Genomic DNA, 27990 nt, shown 5'->3' on the forward strand with positions numbered 1-27990 from the left:
TCTGGAGTTCGGTCTGGCAGACACTCACGTGATCCTTTGACCAGGCTACGTGACCAAGGTTCCTACCACTCCCTTCAGGGACCAGGTAGTGAACTTGCAAGCGCTGCCCCGGGAGGAGGCAGGCCCAGCCCATTCCTTGCTGTGTCCAGTACGTGGTTTGCGTATCTACTTGGACCGCATGCAGAGCTTTAGACATTCTGAGCAGCTCTTTGTCTGCTTTGGTGGACAGCGGAAAGGGAACGCTGTCTCCAAACAGGCTTTCCCACTGGGTAGTGGATGCCATTATGTTGCCCTATCGCACCCAAGCCATGCCCCTCCCCTTGTGGGTCCGAGCACAATCAACAAGAAGTGTTGTGTTCTCATGGGCACTGGCCAGAGGCACCTCCCTAGTAGACATATGTGGAGCAGCGGGTTGGGCAACACCCAATAACTTTGCGAGATTTTACAATCTCAGGGTTGAGTCGGTTTCGTCCCGTGTTTTCTCAGGTCCGAGCCAGTAGAACTTGGTACACACTGACAAACTGACCGGGGGGACCACTTGCACATAGCGCCCTTTCCCGCCGCTGAGACAATACCGTGCGCTTTTACCCCAGGAGATCCCAGAAACTCGGCTCCCTGGATGACTCCTCCCTAGCCCTCTGGTCCGCGAATTCAGCGGAGGAATTCGGCGACCAAGACCAATGCGGGCACTCAATTTACCCTGTAAAGTCTATGGTCGCACATGCCCAGAAAATCCACAGTCACTTCCAGGATATCGGTGACACGCGGCACAAGTGGCAGGGCATCTAGGCCATCACCAACTACAGGACAACATCAGTTGCCTGTGACAAAGATGCCTCGCTTCCAGATGCACTGAACGACTTCTATGCTCGGATTGAAGTGCAGAACGACGTGGTGGCGAGGAAGACCACCCCTCCTCACATCGACCAGGTGCTCTATCTTACCACAGCTGATGTGAGGAAAACTCTACATAGTCAACCCACGGAAGGCTGCTGGATCAGCCAACATTCCTGGCAGAGTGCTCAGAGGATGTGCAGACCAGCTGGCAGATGTTCTTACCGACATCTTCATCTCTCTGAGCAGCGCCGTCGTTCCAACGTACTTCAAGGCCACCACCATCGTCCCCATGCCAAAGAAGTCTTCAGTGTCCTGCCTCAACGACTACCGTCCCGTCGCACTCACTCCCAACATCATGAAGTGCTTCGAGAGGCTCGTCATGAGGCACAATAAGACCAAGCTGCCCCCCTCACTAGACCCACTGCAGTTTGCGTACCGTCCAAACCGTTCAACAGACGATGCCATCGCCACCAACCTCCATCTGGCCCTCACCCACCAAGATAAAAAGGACTCATACGTTCGAATGCTGTTCATAGACTTCAGCTCAGCATTCAACACTATCATTCCTTAGCACCTGATTGGAAAGCTGAACCTCCTGGGCCTGGATACCTCCCTGGGAGACCTCAGTCAGTCCGGATTGGGAACAGCATCTCCACCACCACCACACTGAGCACTGGGGCCCCACAGGGCTGTGTGCTCAGTCCACTGCTGTTCACTCTGCTGACTCACGACAGTGCAGCAATGCACAGCTCGAATCACATCATCAAGTTTGCCGATGACATGACCGTGGTGGGTCTCATCAGCAAGAACGACAAGTCAGCATACAGAGAGGAGGTGCAGCAGCTAACGGACTGGTATAGAGCCAACAACCTGTCTCTGAATGTCGACAAAACAAAAGAGATGGTTGTTGACTTTCGGAGAGCACAGAGCACTCAACATCGTCAGCTCCTCTGTGGAGTTTGTCAAGAGCACCAAATTCCTTGGTGTTCACCTAGAGGAGAACCTCACCTGGTCCATCAACACCAGCTCTATTACCAAGAAAGCCCAGAAGCATCTCTACTTTCTTTGAAGTCTGAGAAAAGCACATCTCCCACCCCCCATCCTCACTACATTCTTTAGAGGGACTATTGAGAGCATCCTGAGCAGCTGCATCACTGCCTGGTTTGGGACTTGCACCGTTTCGGACCGCAAAGCCCTGCAGAGGATAGTGAGGACAGCTGAGAAGATCATCGGGGTCTCTCTTCCCTCCATCAAAGACATTTACAAAAAACACTGCATCCGCAAAGCAACCAGCATTGTGGACGACCCCACAACCCCTCACACAAACTCTTTACCCTCCTGCCGTCTGGCTAGAGGTACCGAAGCATTCGGGCCCTCACGGCCAGGCTGTGTAACAGCTTCTTCCCCCAAGCCATCAGACTCCTCAATACTCAGAGACTGGTTTGACACACACACACACACACACACACACACACACACACACACACACACACACACACACACACACACACACACACACACACACTGTCCTGAGTTGCACTTTAATTTTGTCACTTTATAACTGGCTGCTACCTCAATAACTGCTATGTGCATAGAACACTATCTCATAGTATGTTATGTTCACATTTGGCATTTTTAGAAACTGTCATCTTTTCACTACTGTGTACTGTGTCCCTTGTCCTGTTCATTGTTAGTAATTTATTGTACTGTCCTGTACTTTTTGCACACGTTTGCATGTGCAATTTATATAGGTATGTTATTTAGTCTGTGTAGTCTCATGTGGTTCTGGGTTTGTCCTATGTTGTTTTATGTAGCACCATGGTCCTTGAGGAACATTGTCTCGTTTCGCTGTGTACTGTACTAACTGTATATGGTTGAAACGACAATAAAAACCACTTGACTTGACTTGACTTCACTACAGGAATAGGTGCTCCACAGGACGGGCTCCCACGTGGACTTTTCCCCTGTATGTAAATGAGGTAGGATCTACCACCGTGTCATTCTCCACATGTGACCTAAAAGCCCATGTGATGTATTTCACCACTCTTTACCTCCCCCAGTCTGGGCAGGTGTGGTCTCCGCAGGGTCTTTTCGATCTGAAAGAATAGGAAAACTGGGAAAGATCGCCTTCCCCGATGTGTATGATAGCATTAAGATGGCCCCAGCCGCTTTAACTCTATGTGAGAAACATAGAGAGAGAAAAGGCATGGCCTGCTCCCAAGCTTGGCACGTCGACTTGTTCCCCCCCTTCGGGAGTAAAGAACCAGAGGGCTTTGACAATTTTATGGGGTGTTGGGGAAGGGTACGTGTAGCCTAGCACAGCTGGTCGCTTTGGCACATAAAATACCTGCCTGCTCCTGTGTCAGTAGTACATGTACACTGCTCAGTGCATGGCGTGATTTTAATTGGACCCCTAGTGTCGCTTCTTCGACACAACTTGTCCTCCCGGCCATGTCGCTGGACAGAGCCACTGTTGCGGCCGAACCTCATTGTCGTCTCCTCAGAAAAATCCTGAATGAAACAGATGCATTTCCCTCCCTTTACCCGTATGTCCAGGCACGGGACATGCAAATTCTGTCTGCCAATTTCTCATTGGCCTTTTCTCATAGATCAGAGATGCAAAAGGCTCTCAAGAGAGACCCCTATTGTCGCTTCTTCGACACAACATCTCGTTCCCTCCATCAGGGAACGGAGGTTACATCCGTAACCTAGACGTTTCAGCACTTAAAAAATATGTGATTAATTATATTAATCGTGTAAAATAATAATTGTGATTTTAATCAACTGACAGCACTACTTTTTATCTCAAAATTATGACTTAGTATCTCATAATAATGACTTAGCATCTCATAATTTTGACTCAGTATCATAAAAATTACTTTTTTCATCATTTTAACTGAGTATCTCATAAATATGACTTAACATCTCAAAATTATGTTTTAGTATCTCCCAATTATGACTTTTATCTCATAATATTGATATACCAAAGCACTATCTATCTATCTATCTATCTATCTATCTATATATATATATATATATATATATATATATATATATATATATATATATATATATATATAAATACACACACATACATACATTACCGGTCCAAAGTTTTGAAACACTTACTCATTCTTTTATTATAATTATTTTTTTTTTCTCCACACAATAGAATAATAGTAAAGTCATGAAAACTATGGAATAACATAAATGGAATTATGTGAATTATGTTGTGACTAAACAAAATAATATTTTTTGTCTACAAAACTAATTTCAAACATTTAAGCATATGCCTTCAGATCAAAAGATTTTTAAGGTCATGCGAAACATTTCAGTCAAGTGTTTCAAACTTTTGTCCGGTAGTGGATATACAGTATATATATTATTATTTTATTATTTTTTTTGTGGCGGAACCAAGCCTCCATAATATTAAAGAACTGTGCTATGTGTAACTGCATGATATCACACACAAAAACGCTCATCTTAAAAAATAAATAGGAAACTTGAAGTTGATGTGTTAAAAAAACCGGAACGCATTATTTGTGTACTGTTATTTGACAGTTTACTTCATAACACTTTCAGTGAAAAAAAAAATGGACATACATCTGTGCAGCGTTAAGAGTTAAATAAAATAAAAAGAAATCAGGGAGACATGTCATAAAACCTTGCCTGACAGAAGCTTCAAACAAACAGTGCAATTGTAATACCATTGTTCACTGTAAATTGTTTCAAATAACCTAAACATTGTACTTGATGGGGTACTTGATTTAAAATGACAGGGCCAACCTAAACACAGATGTTTTTAAGAGTCAAAATAAAACAAATTTAACAAATGCACATACAGTACAGTATGTAATACTAAAAAAATAGCTTAATGTGTTAACATCTAAATTAATTGATTGTATCCAAGTCAAAATTGTATTTAGCATCACTAAATCAAACTGACTACATTAGGTCACACACACAGACAAAAAATGAAAAATGAAAAATGGGTCACTGAACACAAGACAATCATATGCAATCATGTAATCAGTGTGTCTGTTCAAGAACTTATTTCAATTCAAATGAATTTCACACATATGGATGTTTCTAGTGTAGCAGAGTGTGTAATGGTGTGTTACCTGGAAGAGAGACATGTGTGATGACCTCACCATTCCTCTCTTTTGTCTCTAAGCGCTCTAGTTTCTGAGCCTCATATCTCTTTTTGCCGGCTTCCTCCCGCTCTGGGCTGGAGTACTGCGATAGATACAAACACACTTTAGCAAACATATAGATATATACACATACAGTATATAGTTTTGTAAACTAGAGTAATTAAAAAAATGTGGCTTAATCCAAACTTTGTTATTATGTCACAAAATAAATGATGTTCCTTTATGCAAAGACTTACCTCAATAGGAGGAACTTCAATGATTTTAGCCACATTTTGAAGAGAGAGGGGGACATACCATAGCGTTGCCTTGTTGGTCAATTTTTTGGCTCCTACAAAACAAAGTGTTTGCCTCATTATAAATGGAGTCAAGACTAGCCTTTCCAAAACTAAAGACGAAGACCAAGATGCCTAACATGGACAATTTTGACCAAACATTTATTTTCTTAATAAACAGATTATTATTATTATACATTTTTATCCCATTTTCTCCCAATTCGGAATGCCCAGTTCCCACTACATAGTAGGTCCTCGTGGTGGCGTGGTTACACACCTCAAACCGGGTGGCAAAGGACAAGTCACTGTTGCCTCCGCTTCTGAGAAAGTCAATTCGTGCATCTTATTACGTGGCTCATTGTGCATGACACTGCGGAGACTCACAGCATTTGGAGGCTCATGCTACTCTCCACGATCCCTCCCTAGCAACAGGGCCAATTTGGTTGCTTAGGAGACCTGGCTGGTGTCACTCAGCACACCCTGGATTTGAACTCATGACACCAGGGGTGGTATTCAGCATCAATACTCATTGAGCTACCCAGGCACCCCTTAATAAACAGATACTGAAAACACATGAACACATCTGTCATAACTCCATTGTAGGGTCATGAAAAGTGTGGTTTGTCTGACACCATAAGCGAAGGTCTACGTTTGAATAAATTAACTTTTTATTATTATTATTATTATTATTCTATAAACTACAGACAACATTTACCGCAAATTCCACATAAAAATATTGTCATTTAGAGCATTTATTTGCAGAAAATCACAACTGATCAAAATAACAGAAAAGATTTATTTTTTTAAGACCTTGAATAATGCAAAGAAAACAAAACAAAACAACACAATACTAATGTTTTAACTTAGGAAGAGTACAGTAATCAATATTTGGTGGAATAACCCTGATTTTCAATCACAGCTTTCATGCATCTTGGCATGATCTCTACCAGTCTTTCACATTGCTGTTGGGTGACTTTATGCCACTCCTAACAGAAAAATTCAAACAGCCCGACTTGGCTTGTGACCATCCATCTTCTTCTTGATCACATTCAAGAGGTTTTCAATAGAGATTGGGCTGTCCATCACAGGGTCTTGATCCGGTGGTCCTCTATTCACACCTTTATTCACATGGCTGTGTGGCATGGAGTATTGTCCTGCTGGAAAAAACAATCCTCAGTGTTGGGGAACATTGTCAGAGCAGAAGGAAGCAAGTTTTCTTCCAGAATAACCTTGTACATGACTTGATTCATGTGTCCGTCACAAAGACGAATCTGCCCAATTCCAGCCTTGCTGAAGTACCCCCAGATCATCACCGATCCTTCACCTGGTCGTCTAATGGTTAGATGGAGGCCTGGAGAGGCCTACAAGCCACAGTGAAATTTGGTGGAGGATCAGTCATGATCAGGGAGTGCTTCAGCAAGGCTGGAATCGGACAGATTTGTCTATGTGAAGGAAGCATGAATCTTTTTTTTATTTTGACCAGTTGTCATTTTCTGCAAATAAATGTTCTAAATGACAATATTTTTATTTGGAATTTGTGAGAAATGTTGTCAGTACTTTATAGAATAAAACCAAAAAAAATATTTCCGCATAGTAACAATAGTGCTGCAGAAATGTCAGATTTGAGATTTTATCACAAATTACAAATTAGATGCTTGCATTTTACTCACAACACTGAAAGTGTTGCATATTATACATAACTTTCCATTTCAATTGCAACAGAACAAAAATGTGTTAGACTCGGCCAAAGGGGGCCCCATAAATGCGTCTTTACTATGCTGAATGTAGGTGGCCGCGGCTGCTCCTTTCGGGTGGATGGTAGTGGTGAGAACTCCACTACGGGGCATCCCTCCTCGTTCCTGGGTTTTGGCACCAGGGTAAAGGGATTAATGGAAAGTAGGAGGTGAGAACCAGCTTGAGAATATAAATAATATTTAAAAAAAAGCTTGATGGTAGTTCGATGGAACTACAGTTTCAGGAAACATCAAAACATTGATCAATGATGGAACTTGTGAACATAGTTGGCTAACGATGCTTTTAGGAACCACACCCCTGGACAGTCTGCAGATGGAGAGCTGGAATAAGGTTTCCCTATATTTTGACAATGTTTTGTTTTTGTATATTTTGTTTTTATGACTTTTCAAGACTTTTTCAGTCATTTGTGATTGCTGGATATGGATATATATATATATATATATATATATATATATATATATATATATATATATATATATATATATATTATTATTATTTTTTTTTTTTTAAAGAAATAGCACTCACAAAGAGCACTTTCTAGCCGATTAAATATTGAATCGATGAGCATATCTATGAACATTAATATTGATGATAGCAATTTCTGTAACTTTTTAAGATTTCATTACAGTTATTTCCATGACTTTTCCATGCAGACCTGGAATTTATAATTTAAAAAAGAATTCTGATATTTCAAAGTTTTCCATGACAATGGAAACCCTGTGGAATAGGGCCTTCCTGCTACTCTCGTTAAAGTTATTTCATTCTACCAGGCTAGGGCAGCTATTCCTAATGTTTTATTTAAAGCACATAAGATAATGAATGTCCTATTTTTACTTTCTAATTTTTATGTTTTCCTTTAATGCACCAAATGTACTTTAAAATCTTTGACTTTAACTGCTCGAAACACATTGATGGCACGCACAGGTCCATCCTGATATCTATTTTTGATATATTCTGCAAGGTGGAAATTCATAGACTTATACAGCAGATAAATGAGAGCTGTTTCGCCTGCATTTGAACACAAAACAAATAATGTAAGACTGAACTGTACCAAATCAGCAGAAAAGGGGGGATGAATTGTGGCAGAATGCTTTTGGGAATATTATTTGTTTTTACACTTAGTTGAAGTCATCCAGACAAGCCGGTTGCTATGACAACCATGCAGGGATTCTGCCACTACCATGGTGAGAGAATTTCTTCTCTAATTGGTTTCCACAGCAGCTTGTCTAATGGTGCTACACAGCAGGATATTTACATGTTTTCCACTAGCAAAGAATCATAGGCAAAAAATAGCTCCCTCATTGGACACATGAAGGTTAGATACTATAGTGTATGTATATTTTGCTAATATTCATGATCTCCATTGTATTAATATTCTATTAAATGTAAAAAATATATATATATATATATTATTTACTTTAAGTGGATAGCTCAGTTGGAAGTGAATAGGGGAAATCTAGAAAAGTTTAAAATCTAAATCAGAGTTAAGTACTGAGGGAGTCAAATTTCTGGATGGAAAAGTATGGAAAAAAGTTTATTTTCTTTTTAATGAAAATTTGTGTCCTTAATATAGTAAAAGTGTAATAAAAACAATATATCATTTGAGGCCATGTTATACTGTGAATATATAGCCTCTGTTGCATGTCATACCTTACAGCACACTTTAGCTGTGATTATATTCATGATATAGAATGGCCTCTTGTACATGGCCTCTAAGTATTTTTTAATAGTTAGCTCAGATAGAAATAGCTTTTTAAGGAAACACATTTAAAAAAAATTATTTTCAGTATAGATGGAATCAGATGCATGCTGGTTGCATTTTTATCTGTCAAACTTGCCTCTTCGTACAAACCAACATCTCAGCAAGCAATCATTTGAATCATTGTGATTTTTATTTATTTGTTGCTGAATTGATTGAGCTTTCCTTTGAAATTATTATCTCCATTTTTTTACACAAATAATGCTTTGTTGCACAAATACATTCACAGTTACATTTGTGTGCAGATTTTAGACAGACTAATCACACTATAAATTTGTTGATAGCAGGTTGAAAGTTTTGCTGCCGAATCGAAATTTGAACCACTGCCATCTGTGGCCAAAGCTGGGAATGCTGTCCACAGGGTGGAGCCAAAAGTGAAATTTATTTTTTGTTGTAAATTACATAATACAGTCAACAGGAATGTATATTTTATTAACTCTAACCCCAAACAAAACTCCAACACTAAACTTAACTGTCAATGGATTAAAAAATTTAATTTTACAATGGAAATGCAACCTATGAATCACGCTCACCATTGTTTATGTGAACACAACTTTTTGTTTCCATGGGACCAGAACACGTATCAGAGATTGCATGTGCAAGATGCTATCACAGGTTTGATTTCATGGTACATGAACATTAGGAAGCAGCAAGTTGACTTCCCATATGATCATGTTGGATTGATCAATTGAAGTAAAACTGGAATGTGTTTGTACGAGCCCATTAATATATTTTATGATTTACCCAAATTGCAGTGTTGCCATGTCCACTTGGGGCTTGTTTTTTCATTAAGTCGCTTATAAAAATGGTCAGTCGCTGGCTGCTTTTTTTTATTGTAGCTTGCTGATACTTATTTTCACTTATATTAGTAAGATAAGTAGCGTATTTTGGACTTTTTGTTTTGGGAAAGTTTTCTATTTCACTTATGAGAACTGGCAACACTGCCAAATTATATTATTTTAAGTTTAACATTGGAGCAGGATGTTTAAGCTCTTTATATGGACTGTGGAGAAGTAAGGTAGCCTAAATGTTTTTTTTTAATTATTTAAGTCTACCACAGTAGATTTTACTTGACTGCTATCGCAGATGTTCCATTACTGCAAGCCAACAGTTTAATCACTGTTTTCAGTATGAAAGCATTGTTCAGACAGAAGGGAAATAACATTTTGTAGTACAACTGTGTACTGAATTCTATGAGTGTTTGCAGATGGTGTTGTACAGTTTGTTTACAGATTGACTAGCTTTTTAAGGTTCTTAATAACGAAGACAAGGTCAAAGTTAGTATCAGCATGTGGCCCAACAGCACATGTGTAAATCGACATGCAACTTCCGAAACTTTATGTACCCTGAAATCAACCCCATTCAGCTGAATTACTGACAAGCGGCATCCCTCATTAGACATGTTTTTGTGATAAAAATGTTTTTATTGGTTCACACATCATACAAAGAAAAGAAAAGCATATATATACAGAATCAATATATATACACAATCCCAATCCCCAACATACCACAACAGAAACCCCTGTGGTCAAACATGAGCATATACACACACCCAAAAAAAAAGAAATATATATATATATATGTGAGACTCTCACGGGAAGCAGGACAGGAAACAAAGGTTTCAACAAAAAGGGTAAGGCTTTAATTGCCGTACACACCAAACATATAATAACATAAGCGCACTGGGTTGGTTTGTTCTGGTCGGGGGCTCCCTCTGCTCTCAGGCTGCTGGCTTTTTAACCGCTCTCCTCACTCTACTGCAATTAGAGACAGGTGTTAGTCATAATTTGGCCCAGGTGTGAGCGCCTTACCGCTTCTCTCTCCGGACGGGCGCTTGACCACGCCCCGCTGCCACATACCCCCACCGCCCGACTCAGGCCGAGGCGTCATCCGGCCTGCCTACCACTCCCCATTTCTGGAGAGGAAGTCGGCGGCAGCCATCTGCACCCCGGTCTGTGGATCACCTTGAATTTAAAAGGCTGGAGAGCGAGATACCAACGGGTGATCCGGGCGTTAGTATCCTTCATGCGGTGGAGCCACTGGAGTGGGGCATGATCCGAACAGAGGGTGAAGGCCCGCCCCAGCAGGTAGTAACGGAGGGTGAGGACCGCCCACTTGATGGCCAAACACTCCTTTTCCACGGTGCTGTACTTAGTCTCCCTTAAGGAGAGCTTCCGACTAATGTACAGCACCGGCGCCTCCCCTCCACCAGCTGCGAGAGTACGGCCCCCAGCCCTCTGTCTGAAGCGTCCGTCTGCAAAATAAAAGGGAGAGAAAAATCAGGTGCATGTAAAAGCGGTCCCCACAAAGTGCAGCTTTAATCTGCGTAACGCCTGTTGACACTGCTCCGACCATTGGACCGGATCTGGAGCCCCTTTTTAGTGAGATCAGTCAGCGGGCTGGTGACGTCCGAATAATTAGGCACAAATCTTCTGTAATAGCCAGCCAGCCCCAGGAACTGTCTCACCCCCTTTTTGGTCTTAGGTCTAGGGCAAGTCGCAATCGCCGCAGTCTTTTCAATTTGGGGACGCACCTGGCCATGACCCAAGTGGAACCCCAGATACCGTACCTCCACACGCCCAACCGCACACTTCTTAGGGTTTGCCGTGAGCCCGCCCGTCGCAGCGATCTCAGGACGGCCCTCAGATGATGCATGTGCCGCTGCCAATCATTGCTATAGATGATAATGTCATCCAAATAGGCAGCGGCGTACGCGGTATGCGGTCTGAGGATCCGATCCATGAGTCGCTGGAACGTGGCTGGGGCCCCGAACAAACCGAAAGGAAGCGTCACAAATTGGTGTAATCCAAACGGCGTGGTGAAGGCTGTTTTCTCGCGGGACATTGGTGTCAAGGGGATCTGCCAATAGCCCTTTGTTAAATCCAGGGTCGAGTAAAATCGAGCAGTACCTAACCGATCGAGCAGTTCATCAACACGGGGCATTGGGTGCAGCGTCAAATTTAGACACCGCGTTGACTTTCCTGTAATCCACACAGAACCGAACCGACCCATCACTCTTGGGAACAAGAACAACCGGGCTGGACCAATCACTGTGGGATTCCTCTATTACGCCCATATCGAGCATTGCATCTAATTCTCCCGAGCGACTTTCTTTTTATGTTCGGGTTAGCGATAAGGCGACAACGCACCACAGCGCCCGGCTCGGTCTCGATGTGGTGCTGTATGAGGTTCAGTACGGCCGGAGAGGGAAAACACGTCCGCAAACTCTTTTTGTAACTTCGGAAACCTCTGTGAGCTGCAGCGGTGAGAGCTGGTCCCCACAAGTGACCGGAGTGTTAAGATTGTAGTTTTTGTTTACCTCCGGTCCGAGCTCCGCCCTCTCGGAACTACCGTGGCCAGCGTCACAGAGGCCGCCTCCTCCCTCCACAATTTCAGGAGGTTGAGGTGATATATTTGACGCGCGCCCCTCTATCGGTACGTTTGACTTCATAATCGAGATCCCCTACTCGTCGTGTGACCTCAAACGGTCCTTGCCACTTGGCGAGTAATTTTGAGCTTCGATGTTGGGAGTAATACAAGCACTTTATCTCCGGTGCAAATTCCGTAGCTGAGCACCCCTGTCATACAGCCGGCGTTGGCGTTCTTGAGCCTGGAGCAAATGCTCTTGTGTTAATCGCCCCAGTGTGTGGAGCTTTGCTCGAAGATCAAGAACGTATTGAATTTCATTTTTGGCATTAGAAGGTCCCTCCTCCCAATTTTCACGGATGACATCGAGGACCCGCGTGGGCGTCGTCCGTACAACAACTCAAGCGGGGAGAACCCGGTGGAGGCTTGCGGGACCTCTCGTACTGCAAATAACAGGGGTCTAGCCACTTATCCCAATTTCTAAGCGTCATCGTGTATGCAATTTACTGAATCATGTTCTTGAGCGTTTTATTAAACCGTCCCACTAGGCCATCTGTCTGAGGATGGTAAGCGCTAGTCGCGAATCGATTTGATGCCCAAGAGCTCGTAAAGTTCGCGAAGTGTTACGTGACATAAGCGTTGTGCCCTGGTCGGTGAGGATCTCTTTCGGGATCCCCACCGGGAGATTATCTTGAAGAGTGCCCCTGCAACACTGCGTCGCGGAGATGTTGCTCAGAGGCACTGCTTCCGGATACCGCGTCGCGTAATCCACTAGGACTAACACGAAGCGATGTCCGCGTGCCGACCGTTCTAATGGCCCGGCGAGGTCCATCCCAATTCTTTCGAAGGGGACCTCGATTAATGGTAGAGAGCGCAATGGCGCTTTTGGGGTGGCGGTGGGTTTACCAGCTGACATTCACGGCACGCCGCACACCACCTCGCGGACGTCACCGCCAATGCCCGGCCAATAGAAGCGGGCTATTAGGCGGAGAAGTGTTTTTCGTTCCCCTAGGTGACCGGCCATAGGATTATAGTGAGCCGCCTGGAAAACCATTTCCCGGCGGCTCCGTGGAATCAACAATTGAGTTACTTTTTCCTTTGTCTGAAGCGTCCTCGTCACCCTGTATAGCGATCATTGATCAGCGAAAAGTACGGATATGAGACGGCGACACCCGGCGGAGTTGTTGACCATCGATTACTCTCACTTGGTCAAAGGCGTGCTTAAGGGTTTCATCCCGCGACTGCTCCAAGGGAAGTCCCCTCCGGGAACTCCGGGGAGGAGCGTCCACCTCGCCCCTTCCCACGTCACTTCGGAGCAGCAGAGGGCGGCCCTGGCTCCGCCTCCCCGCCAAAGCCTCGCACATCACACACCCCTTCACTTTCACGCAGGACCCATCCGCGCAAACTCCCTCCAATAATTTCCTAAAATTTGGCCAATCTGTACCCAGAATTAGCGGATGGGTGAGGCGGGGACTAACCGCTGCCTCTACACTATGCTTTTCTCCCTGAATTTGATCGCCAAAGTCACCACGGGATATTTGTGAATATCCCGTGCACACACCTTACCCTCACCAGTTTAGCTGAGCCCAAAGCCCGGGTTGAACCAAGCGTTGGTGGATGGTGGTCTGGTTACAGCCGGTATCCAACAAAGCTTGGTATGTACCCCTGGATTCTTACCGAATCCGATACGCTCCAGCTCGATCGGGGGCAGTCTGTGGAACATCGGAGACCCGTACCACCGCCCCTATTTCCATCAGCGGACACTGATCCCGGAAGTGGTCCGGGTCTCCGCACCTCCAGCAGACCGGCCCAGGCGCTGCGGCCGCACCGTGCTGGCGGGCCCCCACCTGAGGAGGAGGCGGCTGAAGGATGGAGAAGGGCTTGGTGGGTGTTCCCAAGACCGGGGAGCTGGCAGCGAGCAGCTCCACGCCTGCGGGGGCAGGAACGGACCCTGGGGAGAGAGCAGAGCGAGAGGGAAGAGGGAGGGAAAAAAAACAGGGGAAGACACAGGGGAAGGGGAGACAGACAGAGAGGGCTCATCCGCCCTCGGAATCGCCGCCATGTGGTCCTCCGCGAGCCGGACGGCTTCCTCCAGCGGCGCCGGGCGGTGGCACTGGACCCACTCGGCCGTCTTCGGGGCAAGCGCTGGACAAACTGCTCCAGTACCACCTGGTCGACGAGCTCCTCGGCGCCGCGGTCCCGCGCAAGCAGCCACCTCCGACACGCATCACGGAGCCGTTGGGCGAACGCGAGCGGGCGGTCGGATTTCTCCAGTTTTAAGGCCCGGAAGAGTTGGCGACTTTCCTCTGGGGACCGACCAACCCGTTGCAGGATGGCTCTTCGCAGATCGTTGTAAGCCAGGAGGCTTGTTGCCGGCAGTTGTTGGGCCGCGAGTTGTGCTTCCCGGACAGGAGAGGGACTAATCGGGCTGCCCACTGGTCTTGGGGCCACCCCCAAATCTCCGCCGTCCTCTCGAAGAGGTCGATGAAGGCCTCTGGGTCGATCCGCCGGCCCCATTTTCTGTAACGCTGGTGGGGGCAATGTGGCGCTGGTGTCCGGGGTCGCGGCTGCGGCTGGAGCGGCCTCCTGGCTGAGGAGGCTCCGGATGGCATGCCGATCCTCTGCTTGAGCCCGCATGATTTCGAAAAAACGGCGATCCTGGTCTTGCCGGAGCTCAAGCAGGGATTGTTGGTGGCTCTGGTGGAGTGTCGCGAGGGACTGGAGGACTTCAGCCAGCTGGGAGGACTCTATGGGGCGACTCTGTTCCATTATTAATTTAAGATCCCGGGTTTCGGCACCAGTGTGAGACTCTCACGGGAAGCAGGACAGGAAACAAAGGTTTCAACAAAAAGGGTAAGGCTTTAATTGCCGTACACACCAAACATATAATAACATAAGTGCACTGGGTTGGTTTGTTCTGGTCGGGGGCTCCCTCTGCTCTCAGGCTGCTGGCTTTTTAACCGCTCTCCTCACTCTACTGCAATTAGAGACAGGTGTTAGTCATAATTTGGCCCAGGTGTGAGCGCCCTTACCGCTTCTCTCTCCCGGACGGGCGCTTGACCACGCCCCGCTGCCACAATATATATATATATATATATATATATATATATATATATATATATATATATATATATATATATATATATATATGGGAATCACACACATTAATAACTACACCTCTCTCTCCACTGCCACGCTCCAGCCGACTTCCAACCCCTTAAAAAAATTGGCGATCAGAACACTGATTAGGACCCAGTTTTTTTATATGTTTATTCCCTATGTTGATGACCCCATCGCCTAAAATACAGAGTCCGGGGTAAAATGAAATTTGAGTGCCCAATAAGTCACACATAAAACTCTGAACCTTCTACCAAAATTCTTGGATCTTAACACACCACCAAAAACATGGGTTGTGTCTCCATCTTCTGATTGGCATCGCCAGCAGGTGGGTATGTCTTTAATACCAAGCCTATACAATCTAGAGGGGGTCCAATAGAATCAATGTAAAATCTTGAATTGCATTATGTGATCCCTTGTATCTCTGGATGCAGATTTTACTCTTTTTTTTTTTTAATCCTAGCCCACACTCCCTCCTCCAATACCAAGTTTAAATCTTTCTCACCATAATCTCTTGACAGAAATTAAAGCTCCATCCCCCCGACTCTGAATTAGCAAGAAATAATACACTGATGCCTTATGACCTTTTCCAAAAGCAGTAATCACTACTCCCAGAGTATCTGCCACTTTATGAGGGTGTATTCTACTCCCAAAATTAGTACAGAGCTGGTGGTGCAGCTGTAAATGCACCACCTAAATGGGGGCAGTGGTGGCTCAGTGGTTAAGGCTCTGGGTTACTGACTAGATGGTCAGGGGTGCAAGCCCCAACACTGCCAAGACACCACTGTTGGGGCCCTTGAGCAAGGCCCTTGACCCTATCTGCTCCAGGGGTGCCCTGTCATGGCTGACCCAGCACTCTGACCCCAGCTTAGTTGGGATATGTGAAAAAAATAATTTCACTGTATATATGCAACAATGTATGTATAATGTATGACAACAGATCAATTATTATTATAAATACCTAAAGAACTGAGATCTGGAAATCCTAAAATGTTGAACCAAATTTTCAAAGGATCTCAACACTCCACTCACATATAGGTCTACCAAGGGTATTAACCTCACTCACAATCCACTCTGACCAGCAGAAAGGGGACTTTTTAATACATAATTTTGGGTTCAGCCATATGCTCTAAGCAACATTTAAATAAATATCCGAATTAAAAACTCTGGAGACTTTTGTCCATACCGACTGCAAATGCGAAATAAAAGGGTGTAACTTAACGTCTCCGAATAGTTTGATAGAAAGGCTTTGCTATGGCGAAATAGGGACAAGAACTTCATGTTCAATACAATACTAGGTAGGGGCTCTCTCAGGTGGAAGCGATCAATGAGCCAAATGTCTGAGACCGAATGCATAATAATAAAACAAAATCTTGGGTAGACCTGTCTTGGAAAATCGTGAAGAACTTCTGTAAGATGCAAGAAAACTCTCGGAGTCTTGAGTTCCAAATGCCAAAGTTGTAGTTTATTGAACACCAACAAACATGAGTCCGGTCAGCTGTCCATTCTGACTACATCATCTTAAGTTCTCATTTATATACCTTTTGTTATCTTTTTGCCAACTATCTCTGACCAATGGGGTCACTGCCCTTGTCTTTTTCTTCGCCACCAATATGTTTTATGCCCTTCGTTAATTAGATATTTGTGGAAAATCTCTCGCCTATCTATTTTTTTTAAAAACATATATCTTCTGGCAACTTCTCACATCTGGGCATATGTCACAGTTTATGCAAAGGACACATTGACTTAGAATCACTTGTGTAAGAGACAAATACCTTTTACCTTTCACCTACATTCCAGTGTACCCTCATAATGAGGCGGCTTCGTTTGCTCATACACAATATAATTTAATTAATGAAAGAAAATACACGCTCTAAAGATATACATCATACATCCAACTCATTAAAGCAAAACACCATGTCAGAAATATATCATATAAGAGATACCTAACTTAAAGGTATTCATCATGTAAGAAATACATCATGTATTTTAATGAGACACACCATATATTTTAAAGATATAGTCAGCATATAACTAATTAAAATAAATACATCAGAGATACAATGTCAGAATACAACTAATTAAAATAAATACTTCAAGGATATATGTCAGAATACAACTAATTAAAAGAAACACATCATGCCTTCAAAGAAATACACCATATATTCAAGGGAATACACAGTAGACCAAGCACACCTTTGTCAATCGTCAGTGCAACTTACTGAAATGTAATCTGGGATGTTTACCATTCCAAATGAAGGATTTCGCTATGCTATCAAATTGCTTGAAATAAGAGAGGGGGACATCTATAGGGAGAGACTGTAGCAGGTAGTTGAATTTTGGAATACAATTCATTTTAATAACATTAACCTCCCCAATCATAGACAAATGTAATGAAGCCCACCTGCCCACATCGCTCAAAAATATTTTATTAAAGGGTCAAAATGAACTCAATTCAAATTTGCTGGGAATAAAATACCCAAATACTTAATGCCCTGTTTGGGCCACTGGAAGGTGTCCGGCTGAAAAGCCATTATCGGGCGGTACACTGTCAGTGCCAAAGCTTCAGATTTAGACCGATTAACTCTGTATCTATGTAGAACTTAGAAAAGTAATTAATAATTCTGTGGAGGCAAGGCACATATCTAGAAGGGTTGGAGACAAATAATAAAATATCATCTGTGTAAAGTAAAAGCTTATGTGCCACACCACCCGCCACCACCCCTGGAAAATCACCCTCCTTTCTTATCTAATGCTGCTAATAGTTCTAGGGCTAGACAGAACAATAATGGGGAAAGAGGGCAACCCTGACAGGTGCCCCTATTCAGAGTAAAATAATCTGACATTTTATCAGAAGAGTTCCGGCAAAGAATAAACCCAAACTGATCTATATGTATAAGTGATGTAATAACATAATCGGTTAGCCAAAATTTTAACGTCTAGCTGGATTAGGGAAATTAGATGGCAACTCTTACACTAGCTTGGATCTTTGTCCTTTTTAAGAATCAGACTGATCCGGGATTGCATCATGGTTGGTGGAAGCTTTCCATTCTTTAATGATTTTGTGTAAAATTCTAGCAAAAGAGGAGCCAGTTCTGTAGCATAAGATCTAAAAACTCAGTGGCAAAGCCATCTGGCCCCATAGCCTTGTCTATAGGCAAGGCCTTAATTAACTTGCCAAGCTCCTCCAAGGTTATCTCAGAATCAAAAGAATTGTTTTGCTCAGCCATCAGTTTAGGAAGTTCAAATGGTTCCACAAAGTGTCTAATATCCTCATTAGTAGACAAAGATGTGGAAATATAGAGATCAAGACAGAATTATAAAAAAAAAAAAAAAAAAAAAAAATGGCTTAAGTAAATATTTTACCACCAGCAGATTTCACTGAGGGAATGGTAGAAAAAGACTCTCTATGTTTTATATTTTATATTCCTCAGAATAAGAGAGGGAATATTTGTATTTTGAAGAGCGACTTGATCAAGCCGTGGATACAATTTCGGATGAGTAAGTAATTTAGTTTGAATTAGTTGATATGTTATTTTATATAAACATGTACATATTTTACTAGTGGGACTGTTTCCAGACTTGCCAGCCAGGATTCAGAGAATTGAAAATGTAAATATGTATTAATAAGCAAGTTTTAGTTACATTTAAATGCTGTTTTGCTAAAGCAGGTATTTAAATTGTATGCTGTATGATATAAATATGATATGTAATATGATATGAAAATAATATGCATGTTTAGATTATAATTTAACTAGTGTTTAACTTGTGCCCTTTAAATATGCCCATATAAGAAAATCAGCATATTATAATGATTTCTGAAGTATCATGTGACTCTGAAGACTTCAGTAATGATGCTGGAAATTCAGCTTTGATCACAAATTTCATTTTACAATATATTCAAATAGAAAACTGTTCTTTTAAATTGTAAAAATAGTTCACAATATCATTGTTTTTACTGTATTTTGGATCAAATAAATGCAGTCTTGGTGAGCAGAAGAGACTTCTTTTAAACGGTAGTGTAGGTCTAAAATAAATAAAGTCTTTATGTAAAGAAAATGTATAGTCAGATTACTTCTTTTAACTTAAAACTTGATTTTGATCATTAAGGGGGCTTTCACACTAGCACTTTTGGTGCGCACCCCGGTTCGAATGACGTCAGAGTTCGGTTCGTTTGGATGATGTGAACGCTGTCTTCCGAACTCGGGTGCGCACCCGCGAACCGTACTCGGGTCCGCTTAAAAAGGTGGTCTGGGGTACGGTTCATGTGAACTCCAGTACGGTTCGCTGCTGATATGAACGCAATCGAACCGGAAGTGAACCGCTATTGATGACGTATAATGTGGTCGTCAGTCTCACACGCGTCACTTTCAAAATGAGCGGAAAGGGTTTACTTTCGTGCGAGTGTGCGTGTGTGTGTGTATACACTTACCTTGACGAAAAGCGGGATTGACGCACACGCACACGCACTGCAAGCAGAGAGATGATTTCTGCTTGCCTTCGCAAAAATTGTCTTCGGCGGACAGCCCGCTGTCTTTTGAACGATTTCAGTATTTTTGCGGCAGACAGACGCAAGTGTGTTTCTGTATCTTGATGTTGAAAACAAAACCAAAGGTTAAAAAAAAAAGAAGAACAAATGTGAACCGAGCAAGTCTATTCATTGAATTTTGACGCCTTTTCATTTCGCGGTTATCAAGCAACACGATTACGCACCAGCTGCAGCTTGATGACGCAAGCGTACCGCGGTTCGGATACAAATATATAATGTGAACACAGTCCATCGGGGGCAGGGGGGAGGGGGGAGCAATCGAACTCGGGTTCGGCACAGGCAATCGAACCAAGTGTGAAAGCCCCCTAAGTCTCCTCACATTCATTCTCTTTCTGTCACATTCCTCATTGATGGGCCCAGGGGAGGGGTCTTTTGTCTCCTCAGGTTTGAATTACAATCAATATTCATGATAGTTCACACCTCCTTGCATATGACCTTTCTAACACTAAAAGTGTCTTACAAAAGTTGTTTTGTATGAATGAGTGATCAGGATTGTTTTCACATCATTTTGTAGCAAAAACTCTAGGCTACAAGATCCAGTTCTCAAAAGGCTTGTGGACAAATGCTTAGTATGTGTTATATGGCATTATTTCAATGACTTAAAAATTGTGTTTTTTCAAAAACCATGCATAAACGTTACTTCCTCAAAAATACAAACATGCACACACATGTTGCTCACATATTATTGTAGCCCAGTTTGTGATGAATACAGTGTTATCAGACTTAACCATTCATGTGTTTTAAGCAACAGAAAAAAGTACAAATGTCAAGGCATGTCAAAACTTCTCCAGGGCCCAAAAGATCTATGCTGTTCATAGATTTCAGCTCAGCATTCAACACAATCATTCCCCAGCACCTGATTGGAAAGCTGAACCTGCTGGGCCTGGACACCTCCCTCTGCAACTGGATCCTGGACTTCCTGACTGGGAGACCTCAGTCAGTCCGGATCGGGAACAGCATCTCCTCCACCACCACCACACTGAGCACTGGGGCCCCCCAGGGCTGTGTGCTCAGTCCACTGCTGTTCACTCTGCTGACTCACGACTGTGCAGCAATGCACAGCTCGAATCACATCATCAAGTTCGCCGATGACACGACCGTGGTGGGTCTCATCAGCAAGAACAACGAGTCAGCATACAGAGAGGAGGTGCAGCGGCTGACGAACTGGTGTAGAGCCAACAACCTGTCCCTGAATGTCGACAAAACAAAAGAGATGGTTGTTGACTTTAGGAGAGCACAAGGTGAACACACTCCGCTGAACATCGACGGCTCCTCTGTGGAGATCGTCAAGAGCACCAAATTCCTTGGTGTTCACCTGGCAGAGAACCTCACCTGGTCCCTCAACACCAGCTCTATCACCAAGAAAGCCCAACAGCGTCTCTACTTTCTTCGAAGGCTGAGGAAAGCACATCTCCCAACCCCCATCCTCACTACATTCTATAGAGGGACTATTGAGAGCATCCTGAGCAGCTGCATCACTGCCTGGTTTGGGACTTGCACCGTTTCAGACCGCAAAGCCCTGCAGAGGATAGTGAGGACAGCTGAGAAGATCATTGGGGTCTCTCTTCCCTCCATCAAAGACATTTACAAAAAACACTGTATCCGCAAAGCAACCAGCATTGTGGATGACCCCACACACCCCTCACACAAACTCTTTACCCTCCTCCCGTCTGGCAAGAGGTACCGAAGCATTCGGGCCCTCACGGCCAGACTGTGTAACAGCTTCTTCCCCCAAGCCATCAGACTTCTCAATACTCAGAGACTGGTTTGACACACACGTGTCCTGAGTTGCACTTTAATAACTGTCACTTTATAACTGTCTGCTACCTCAGTAACTGCTATGTGCATAGAACATTATCTCATAGTATGTTATGTTTACATTTTTAGAAACTGTCATCTTTTTGCACTACTGAGTACTGGTCGGCGCTGCACTGTCTATTGTCCTGTTCATTGTCAGTAATTTGTTGTACTGTCCTGTACTTTTTGCACATGTTTGCACGTGCACTTTATATAGGTATATATAGGTAGTTTATATAGGTATTTTATTTCGTTATGTGGTCCTATGTTGGTCCTTTGTTGTTTTTATGTAGCACCATGGTCCTGGAGGAACGTTGTCTCGTTTTGCTGTGTACTGTACTAACTGTATATGGTTGAAACGACAATAAAAACCACTTGACTTGAAAAGACCCTCAGACCCCAGAGGTTTAATAGCCAAAACTCCACCTTCTGTGACTAAAATACTATTTTATTTCAATCGGGTCAACTCTCTGAGACCAACAGATTACATCAGCTCTGCCTCAGCACTTTTAATATTCCCTTCCCCTTCTGTCGCTCTTTCCACGTTGTGTCAGAGAAGCGACACTAGGGGTCTCTCTTGAGCACCGATATTCACCTCTGAACTATGAAAAAAGAGTTCTTTTTTCTTTTTTCTTTCATAAAAGAGTGAATTTATTTAAAAGAGTAATTTCCTCTAAAAGAGCAAAACACAGCGGCGTTGAACGTCCTTTTAAGGACGCGTCTTTTTCAAGATGCCTTTCCGAGTAGAGTACTCTCCGCTTCCGACGGCCACAGGCGTTGTCTCGTGTGTCTGGGCAGCGATCACACCGAGGCTGCGTTTGTGGATGGTTCATGTTCTCACTGCGAGAACATGACCATGACAACGTTGCGATCGCGGCTTGCTTACAACCGTAAGCAAGCCACTCCAGCCGCCCCCCGCGTTGCTCCTTCTTCCCACGGGATTGAGGACGACACGGCTGGCGATGGAGGTGATTCAGGGATGGCAGCGGGTGCAGCTCCGCCGGGTACGCCCCCTCGGACCACCCGTGCCCCGGCACGCTCGTTGATTCCCGTCCCCGCTCGAGGTGACGGCGGCTCGCCTCACAGCCAGTCTGCCTACCCTCTTGCGATGGAAGCCGATGAGTTTGGCGCGACATCGGAGGGCGTGGGCTCTGATGCCGAGCCTTCGGGCGCGTACGCCCAGGAAGAGGCCTATGCACAGATGTCCGATATGCTTTCCCAGGCAGCCGACAGCGTGGGCTTGGACTGGAACCCTCCATCCTCCCCACAGCCATCACAGCTGGGCGATTGGTTCTTGGGTGCTGGGCGCCGCTCACAGCCTCGCTCCCCCCGGTTCCATTCTTCCCGGAGGTGCATGATGAGCTGACGTCCTCGTGGAGAGCACCCCTCTCCACTCGTCGCACTGCCACCTGCTCATCCGCCCTCGCCACCCTCGACGGCGGAACGTGCCACGGATACACGGCGATTCCCCAGGTGGATAGGGCTGTTGCGCTCCACCTATGCCCCGGAAGCACTACCACCTGGCGGGGTCGCCCTGTACTCCCTTCCCGGTCCTGTAGATCAACATCCTCGCTCACCACGAAGGCCTACAGCACTACCGGATGCGCCGCTTCCGCCCTGCATGCCATGGCTCTCCTGCAGGTCCATCAAGCCAAGGCACTGCGAAACATGCACGAGGGTGGCCCTGATCCCGACACGCTGCAGGAACTGCGCTCAGCGACCGACCTCGCCTTAAGAGCAACGAAGGTCACAGCGCAGGCGCTCGGGCAGGCGATGGCCACACTGGTGGTCCAGGAACGTCAGCAATGGCTGGACTTGGTCGAGATGCATGAAGCTGACAAGACTCGCTTTCTCAACGCCCCTGTCTCCCAGTTCGGCCTCTTCGGCGACACCGTTCGGCAAGCCTGCCGCCACGGCCCGGGCCTCGTCTGCTCGCCGAGGGCGTCCTCCCAGGGCCAGAAGACCTTCCGCTCCGTCTCAACCAGAAAGCGGGCCCAGCTCTCAGCCCCGCCGTCAAGCGAACCGTGGGAAGCATACGCCACCTGTCTCACGAACCCCGTCGAGGACCCGGAAGGCTCCCAGGCGCTCCTGAGACAGCGGACCCAGAGTGCAAGATGTTAGCTCCGGAGGTGGTAAGACCGCTCCGTCCCCCGGTGGAGGGCCGGGAGGAGAATCTTTTGTTTTTTCATTTGCCGCACCCCTTAACAGGGGCTGCGGTACCCAAATTCTCAATAACAGAGCTATTTCCTTTACCTCTGGGTCACATGGCCCGCAAATGCCGTTCTCACGGCACTCTGCTTTCAGGCTTCAACAGTCCCGGCTCACTGGTTGCGGTGTTCCCGCCCTCAGCCCCACGACTGTTCCCCGGCTGGCCCGTTCAGACGAGTCCAGAGGATGCCAGCGTCGGACCTCCTCCTCAGTCACGAACCCGGCCCCCGCCGGGTGTGCTGAGCAAGGTAAGTGCTTTGAGTTTGCTCTCAGCACCAGGGCCTCGGGAGGCCGCGTTGCCCCTCGATGCCGCGTTACCTGTTCCACACCGCTGCGAAGCCCCGCCGGGTACGTCCAAAAAACCCGTCCCTTTGTAGTAGTAGTAGTAGTAGTCCTTTATTGTCACATAGTAAACCAGTGAAATTGGCCATCGACCTGTCCATACAAACATACATATGACAAGGGGATAGACAGGACAGGAAGACAGGGAATTAGAAGAAATACAGCATGACATGAGGAGAGGAGAGGAGAAAAAAAAGGCAGCCCCCAGACTATGCTCCTTAAGAAGTACAGTGTGGGAACAGGGAAAAAAAACACCTCAGCAACATTAGCACATAATCAGTACACTCTACAACATGAACAAGACTTGCAACAGGGGAGGGATTGGGGGTGGAGGTGGCCCAGCACAGGCAAGCAGCCATCCGGACCTGCAGCCATGTTCGGCGCTGGTCACAGACCCGCCTGTCAGACTGGGGGTACAAAGCGGCAAGGCGAGGGATAGGGTATCGGGCGGATGATTGCATATCTGTATATATGTGTAAGAGTTCATGTGTGTGTAGGCCTGGAGAGTCGCTATGCCAGCATCTAATCTAGGTGCCTCAGTCCGCAGGGTTGTCATAGCGATACACAGCAAGTTGCCGTGGAGACAACCTTGATCAGGTCCCAGACATAGTCAACAATCACCAGGTGTCTGGGGAGTCGGGGAAGGAACGCAAGAGTGGCTCACTGCAGTGCTCTTCCGGGGGAGTTGTTGTTCCAACAGCGGCCTTGGCCAAGGCCAGTGCTGGTTGAGGGCGGCCGAAACAGATAAGATTGGGATTGTTTGGTCTTAAGGAGAGTAGCCGCATTCTAATTTACACGGCTATTCTCCTGGTCCATTTTGGTCTCTGAAACGATCCATTTGCCTTTGCAAAGCTGTGAGCTTCTCCATGATGTTATCCGTATTTTGGTTCATAGACCCAGTCTGAGTACAGACAGCTCTGCCCACTGTTTCAATCATGACGGGCAGCCTTGTGAGGCTTTGGACAGCTGTCACCGTCTTCTTAACTCCTCGATAAACCAGGGCAATGCCTAATCCAATCAGCAGAAGACCTGTTATTATGGTACCGAATAGGTAGATATCTTCAACGTCCTCCACGGAAAGAGCCGCCCGACACACGACCCGCCACCTCTCCCACGCGTCCATCGTGTAGCCAGCTGCGAACGTTCCGTCAGGGCAGACAGGTTCCCCCGAACCCAAGCTTCTCATCGAGAAGATGGTGTCAATTGCGTTGAGAGACCAGTTGATCAAATCCATGATGACTTAGTTTGAAGAGCAGTGCTGAGAGAGTCTCTCAAGTACAAGACAGTAGACTAGATATGACGAGAGGAGCAAAGCAGGGAAGATAAGGGTAGGGAGAGGGTGAGAAAATGCGACCGCCTTCGTTGAGAGCCAAGAGAGAAGTGGTGCCCCTTGCACGGAGCTTAGAGGCATGGCTTTCGCTGCCCAACCCGTTGCGATGGCTGCACCAGACCATTCGACTCGGTTACGCAATTCAGTTTGCCAGGTCTCCGCCCCCCTTCGTGGGCGTTCGTTTTTCTGCAGTGCACGACAGACACGTTCAGTCCCTGCGCGAATAAATCGCCTCCCTTCTAGGCAAGGACACGATAGAGCCTGTCCCTCCAACTGAAACGAAGAAGGGTTTCTACAGCCCTTACTTCGTTGTACCCAAGAAAGGTGGCGGCTTACGACCGATCTTGGACTTGCGAGTTTTCAATCGGACCTTGTCCAAACTCCCGTTCAAAATGCTCACCCAGAAACAAATTCTATCTGGCGTCCGGCATCTAGATTGGTTCGCAGCGATGGACCTGAAGGATGCGTACTTTCACGTCTCGATTCTCCCTCGACACCGACCCTTTCTGCAGTTCGCGTTCGATGGCCAGGCGTATCAGTACAAAGTCCTCCCCTTCGGCCTGTCTCTGTCCCCTCGCGTCTTCACGAAGGTCGCAGAGGCGGCTCTTGCCCCGCTCCAAGGAGCTGGCATACGCATACTCAATTACCTCGACGATTGGCTCATTCTGGCCTCCTCGCGGGAATTACTATGCGCACACAGAGACCAGGTGCTCGAGCACCTCGGCCTTTTAGGGTTTCAGGTCAACTGGGAGAAGAGCAAGCTCACCCCGGTCCAGAGCATCTCTTTTCTCGGTTTGGAGTTAGACTCAGTCTCAATGACAGCACGTCTCTCCAACGAGCGTGCTCAGTCAGTGCTGAAATGCCTCACTTCCTTTAAGCCAGGCGCCGTGGTCCCTCTAAAACATTTCCAACAGCTCCTGGGGCATATGGCATCCTCCGCGGCGGCCGCGCCGCTGGGGTTGATGCATATGAGACCACTTCAGCACTGGCTCCAGACTCGAGTCCCGAGACGAGCATGGCGCCACGGCACGCACATGGTGAGAGTTACCACTGCCTGCCGCCAAACCTTCAAACCCTGGACAGACCTCTGCTTTTTGAGGGCAGGAGTGCCCTTGCTGCAGGTGTCCCGACGTGTTCTGGTTACGACCGACGCCTCCAAACTGGGTTGGGGCGCCGTTTGCAACGGGCGCGCAGCCGCAGGCCGGTGGAACCGAGGCCTGCTGCGCTGGCACATCAACTGCCTAGAGCTGCTGGCTGTGTCCCTTGCCCTGAAGAAGTTTCTTCCGTTAATTTGCGGCAAGCACGTCCTAGTCAGGACAGACAGCACCACGGTGGTGGCCTACATAAACCGCTAAGGTGGAGTACGCTCCCTCCACATGTCACAGCTCGCCCGTCGTCTCCTCCTTTGGAGCCAGCAGCGACTCAAGTCGCTGCGCGCCACTCACATCCCCGGCAACCTCAATGTGATAGCGGATGCGCTATCAAGACAAAGCTTACCCAGCGGAGAGTGGAGGCTCCATCCCCAGTCGGTTCAGCTGATTAGGGACAGGTTCGGCAAGGCCCAGGTAGACCTGTTTGCCTCCCAGGCAACCTCCCACTGCCCACTCTGGTATGCCCTCACAGAGGCTCTCCTTGGGACAGATGTGCTGGCACACAGCTGGCCCACGGGGTGGCGCAAGTACGCTTTTCCCCCAGTGAGCCTTCTTGCACAGGTGCTATGCAATGTCAGGGAGGACGAGGAGCAAGTCACTCTGGTAGCCCCCTACTGGCCCAACCGGACGTGGTTCTCAAATCTCACGCTCCTCACGACAGCCCCTCCCTGGCGAATTCCCCTGAGGAAGGACCTTCTTTCTCAGGGACGGGGCACGCTCTGGCATCCGCATCCAGACCTCTGGAACCTCCACGTCTGGCCCCTGGATGGGATGCGGAAGGTCTAGCCGGCCTACCACCGGCCGTCATAGACACTATCAACCAAGCCAGAGCCCCTTCGACCAGGCATCTTTACGCCCTAAAGTGGCGTCTGTTCGCAGACTGGTGTTCTTCCCAAGCCGAAGACCCACAGAAGTGCGCGGTTAGGTCAGTGCTCGTGTTTCTACAGGAGAGGCTGGACAGGAGGCTGTCCCCCTCCACCCTCAAGGTGTATGTCGCCGCTATCGCGGCCCACCATGACACGGTAGACAGCAAGTCTCTTGGTAAGCGCGACTTAATTGTCAGGTTCCTAAAAGGTGCCCGGAGGATGATTCCCTCCCGGCCTAACCTGTTCCCCTCCTGGGATCTCTCGGTTGTCCTCACGGGACTCCAGAGACCCCCCTTCGAGCCGCTAGACTCAGTTGGACTCAGGGCCCTCTCTCTCAAGACCGCCCTGCTGATCACGCTCGCCTCCATCAAGAGGGTCGGGGACCTGCAAGCGTTCTCTGTTAGCGACTCTTGCCTGGATTTCGGTCTGGCAGACATGTTTGTGATCCTAAGGCCGCGACCGGGCTATATGCCCAAGGTTCCTACCA

At 46.4% G+C, this 27990-nt stretch overlaps 1 protein-coding gene across 4 annotated transcripts in view; it reads right to left on the reverse strand.

The window, feature by feature from the left end:
- LOC127620882 (cytosolic acyl coenzyme A thioester hydrolase-like) overlaps window positions 1-27990 on the reverse strand; it is a 164868-nt gene that overhangs the window by 103962 nt on the left and 32916 nt on the right. For all 4 annotated transcript variants that reach the window (XM_052094218.1, XM_052094220.1, XM_052094221.1 and 1 more), the window contains 2 exons: window positions 5228-5319; window positions 4959-5073 (listed from right to left, as the gene is read on the reverse strand). In XM_052094218.1, the coding sequence (XP_051950178.1) occupies window positions 4959-5073; window positions 5228-5319 (207 nt within the window). The remainder of the gene's footprint in view (window positions 1-4958; window positions 5074-5227; window positions 5320-27990) is intronic.

Source organism: Xyrauchen texanus, chromosome 27 (genome assembly GCF_025860055.1).
Source record: "Xyrauchen texanus isolate HMW12.3.18 chromosome 27, RBS_HiC_50CHRs, whole genome shotgun sequence".
NCBI lineage: Eukaryota > Metazoa > Chordata > Actinopteri > Cypriniformes > Catostomidae > Xyrauchen > Xyrauchen texanus.